The following is a 4,108-nucleotide window of genomic DNA, read 5'->3' as shown; positions in this document are numbered from 1 at the left end:
AAGAACATTTTTATATGAAGAAATAAAACAATTCTGTAAATCTGAAGTAACTGTATTTAACCTCCCAATAACTATTTGTTTTTTCTTTTTCTAGTGGCACAGACAGAATGTCTGATTATAGGTTCTATTTCTCAATTTTTTGTGAGATAAATCATTCATATGTAACCGTTTGGATTTCAAATTTAACCCAGAAAAATCTTTTCACTATTTAAAATGTCTGTTTAACTTGTTGCTTTTTATTGGCAACTAATAAATAATTCTGTAGTTAATTCTGATTTGAAACAATCAAACGGTTAAAAAGTCATTAGATTGAACCCTTAAATCAGACTTCATAATAGGCCTTAGGTCTTATCATAATTAAGACGTCGCTACGCTAAGCCTTATTTAATGAATACAGGTCAGTATAAAAGGAACAAGAGGAAAGCTGTTTACTATGTTGCTGATCCCAGATTCTGCCATGTCAAACACAACGGTGAGCGGCATTCCAGGCTCTCTCTTGGCGTATCGCTCCAGCCAGAAAGCCACGTACTTTTTCTTGTCCAGGGCTGTTTTTGCATCCTTGACATGTAGCTTCACCTTAAACCAGACTTAAGAAAAAAATAAATAAAACAGAATTCAGTGAAACAGCATCGACTTGGAGGTAAATGTAGGACTCTAAAGTTCGGATGGATAACATGGTAACAAATGATGTGCATACAGAGTTTGTTGCCCTCTTTGTCGTATCCATGGAGGTAGACGGCGCCAGTCTCAAACATCCACCTGGGAATGGTGCTCTCACTGAGATCTGAAAGAAAGAGAAACTTAACTTTACACAGAAACATGTTTACATACAAATAAAAACATATTTTGCTATTTTTTATATTTATGTTTGCTCTTTTGATGGATTAAATAAAGAACCGACAGGAAAACATCTTCACATGATCCCAAACATCAAAATATTTTTCTTTTTTTTAAACTAAACTTCCCAAGATGTAGAATAAAGTGATACAAAAAGATACTAATTTCTGCGTACAAACAATGGATTATTCTAACAGATTACAGAGACATGAATGATAAGGGACACAATGATGCTCTGTCTGTTCTCTCCCAGAGACAAGGCAGCCACTGATAAGGGCTGCAAGTCAAAAGCTAATGCAGATAGATCAGAACTTGTAATAATAAAATGGAGAAAGGAGGAAATTGTTACTAAAATAACCAAGAAGCACAGATTGAACATTGAGGTTTTAAGATATGATAAAAAATACACAATTACAACAAAACCAGCGACAAAAAGATAGATTTTGACTCAGTTTGTCCACTTTTGGCACTTATTAAAATGCACAAAATCCTTACCGTTCACACCAAACTCTTTCCTCCACTGGAGGCTGTCATCGATCATTTTCAGAGCATCATCAACTACATGGAGCCTCCACTGCAGGTAGGCCTCCACCAGAGCATCCTCATTTAGAAGCCTCTCCACATCCCTCTGATCATACTTTTCTGTTGATTCTGCAAACACACAAAATCACGTGACTTCCAGTTTGGGTCAAGTTTGGCTAACAACTCACTTTATGCCATTTTCTTATCGTAAAAGATGTCCAAAAATTGACCTAGAATGAAAATAAAGTTACACTAGTTGAGAGAACACGTTAATATCTCAATGTGTTATTATGTAAACAGCTTCCTGTAGCAAAGCTAACAAAGCTCAATTTAGCTCTTAAGTACTTTACGTGCTACAAATGCGTCTTAAAGTAACTACGACAACTTACAGAATCAAAGCATGAGTAAAACATTTACCCACAGGGAAGTAAGATACCAACACAAAGTAAAGGACGTTCCATAAATAAGTTTACGTCATAATAATTACCTTGAAGCAACTCATTCTTGAATCTTTGCCTGGTTTCTTCGATTTTCTTTGCTAGGTCCTGTCAAAACAAAGTGCTAAAAGGTTAGAGAAGTATCGCCACAGGACTTGTGGAGTGTCTTTCGACCTCCGCCGGGTTACCTGTTCTTCGTTCGGCTCACTCTGTGCCATGTTCGGCTTCCCCTCGGCGGATTCTGACGGTTCCACGTTACTGTTAGCCAACTCGTCGGTCAGAAGAATCAGTGCTAAATGTGAAACTGTTGTCCCGGTATTGCCATTTTGGCTCTAACACATTGGCCACACCTCTCGCTGTCCACCCATTTAAAGATGAATATTACTTATCACGCGGAAAGAGTGGTATATTATTTTTCTAGTCACTAAAATACTTTATCGGATAATGTATCGGGCATTTATGGTTAAAACAATACAGCAAAATCCCACTTGAGAGTTTTGTTTACGAATCTTGACCCACAATGCATCGGGGCTAACAGGAAGTGAAGATTTCAGATGGCGCGCGCTACTTTGATTTTACGAAAAACCGGCATTAAAACTATAGTTTAGCTGTTCCCTTTTGTACTAAATTGTCGATATATTTTTGTTCTCGAACATATTTATTGTGAATATGAAAATTTAAGACTAAATCTGTCGTTCAGGCGGCGACTTGTTTCTTTTTTGTTGTTTTATTATGGATATTTTTGACGATTTGAACGCCCGTCACCTTTCACATGGTGGTCATTTAATGGCTTTCAGCTGCAAACGAAGTAAAACCGAATCCGAGGGCGAAAGAACCGAGCTGCTTTTCAGAAAACTCGTCTTTGAGCCGGACCGCAACAGGTTCGTGAACGCAGCACGGGGGTCGGCTGTCATCGGCAGGAAAACGTCCGCGTGCGTCAACATCCTGAAATGCGAACGTGCCGTGGACGTCCAGGGGAGAGTCAGAGCAGCCTGTGTTCTGGTGACGAGGAGGAGCGGGAAAGTACGCGCCTTTAAGTACAGTCTTCTCACTGTGAGCTCCTCAGACCAACTGGAGCCCCGCATCGAGTTTAAACTCCCCTATCAGATGACTGACAGGGTGAGCATCCTTCAGGGCCCCACGGTGATGTGGACCCACGACGGCTGTATCTTTTATACATCAATCCAAGCAGAAGGGGTTAGAAAAATCCCAATTTCATTATCACCCTGTGTTTTTGGAGAGCTTCCCCTCTGTAAACCACAAGCCTTCATTATTGGACAGTCGGAGGGGAGTGCAAACAACCAGCCCACAACCCTGGCCTATTTGGTTGGTGATGGACAAGTGTTTGATGGCTCTGTGATTTTACCACATCCCTATGTGGGTATCACAGAGAGCATCCTGGTGCTCCGAGCTGACAGGGAGGATGCTGTGCTAAAATGCAATCTGGTTGCAGCAACTTCAAGTCAACAACTTGTTTATTTTGAGAGTGGGATTGCAAAGGATGCCTGCCCTCTGCCCTTTGAGCAAGCAGAAGACATTCAAGTGGCTGACTTGGGAAGAAACGGCTCCATAATTGTGATATCCTTCCACCAGGGGAATGTTTGTGCCGTTTGGAAGGACACCTTTCAGGCATGTCAGACGGGTTCAAATATTTGTGGGTAATCTGTAGCTTCCATGTTTTCCGAACACCTGTTTTGTTTAATTCTTCTCTCCAGGTAGCCTCCCAGTGGTCAGGTGTCCGCTCCGTCCACATTGGAGACTTCCTTCGATGTGGAACCGATCAGTTGCTGCTAGTTTTTGATGATCAAGAGGAGCTAAAGAAGCATTTTCTAATAACTGACCTTTGTGGTATTTTCTACTCCGTAAGGCCTGTTCTTTTTTTTTAAAAAAATATTGCATTTTAAGCAGTGCTGTTTATTAAAAATACATGTTTCAGGGTGGTCAGGAGGACCCTGATGTACCAACCAAAACACTACCATCTCCAGAGAACTCCCGTCTTACTCTTCAAGCTTTAGAATCCAGATTACAGGTGGGGTTATTGGTTCGTATATGGTGAAAAAATGCTTATAATTAGTGACTAAATCGGTGCTAGGTGTGTATGTGAGTGAGTGTGTTCCTGTAACACATGGCGACCTATTTAGTAGTAGCTGGGTTGGCTAGTGGTGTCATGACCCAGAATAAGGTTCAAAAGTTGGATGGATGTGGCGCCATTTTTTCAAAACTTAGAGAATTTGCTTCCATTTGTTGATTAAATATGTTGCTATGCACATTTTGTAGCAGTTAATAGAGATAACTTTTAAAGTAAACAAGAT

General features: G+C 40.3%; 2 protein-coding genes across 2 annotated transcripts in view; one reads left to right on the top strand and one right to left on the bottom strand.

The window, feature by feature from the left end:
- mospd2 (motile sperm domain containing 2) overlaps positions 1-2,400 on the bottom strand; it is a 17,270-nt gene extending 14,870 nt beyond the window's left edge. The window contains exons 1-5 of the mRNA XM_024287254.2: positions 1,985-2,400; positions 1,847-1,904; positions 1,333-1,488; positions 698-784; positions 433-587 (exon numbers count right to left, since the gene is read on the bottom strand). Coding sequence (XP_024143022.1) covers positions 433-587; positions 698-784; positions 1,333-1,488; positions 1,847-1,904; positions 1,985-2,014 — 486 coding nt within the window. The 5' untranslated portion in view covers positions 2,015-2,400. The remainder of the gene's footprint in view (positions 1-432; positions 588-697; positions 785-1,332; positions 1,489-1,846; positions 1,905-1,984) is intronic.
- fancb (FA complementation group B) overlaps positions 2,400-4,108 on the top strand; it is a gene marked incomplete at its 5' end in the record, with an annotated part of 8,891 nt that continues 7,182 nt past the window's right edge. Inside the window, 3 exon segments of the mRNA XM_024287253.1 lie at positions 2,400-3,425; positions 3,512-3,658; positions 3,733-3,825. Coding sequence (XP_024143021.1) covers positions 2,529-3,425; positions 3,512-3,658; positions 3,733-3,825 — 1,137 coding nt within the window.

The sequence above is a fragment of the Oryzias melastigma genome, linkage group LG21, assembly GCF_002922805.2.
Source record: "Oryzias melastigma strain HK-1 linkage group LG21, ASM292280v2, whole genome shotgun sequence".
NCBI lineage: Eukaryota > Metazoa > Chordata > Actinopteri > Beloniformes > Adrianichthyidae > Oryzias > Oryzias melastigma.
This window is presented reverse-complemented; position numbering and strand designations above follow the sequence as displayed.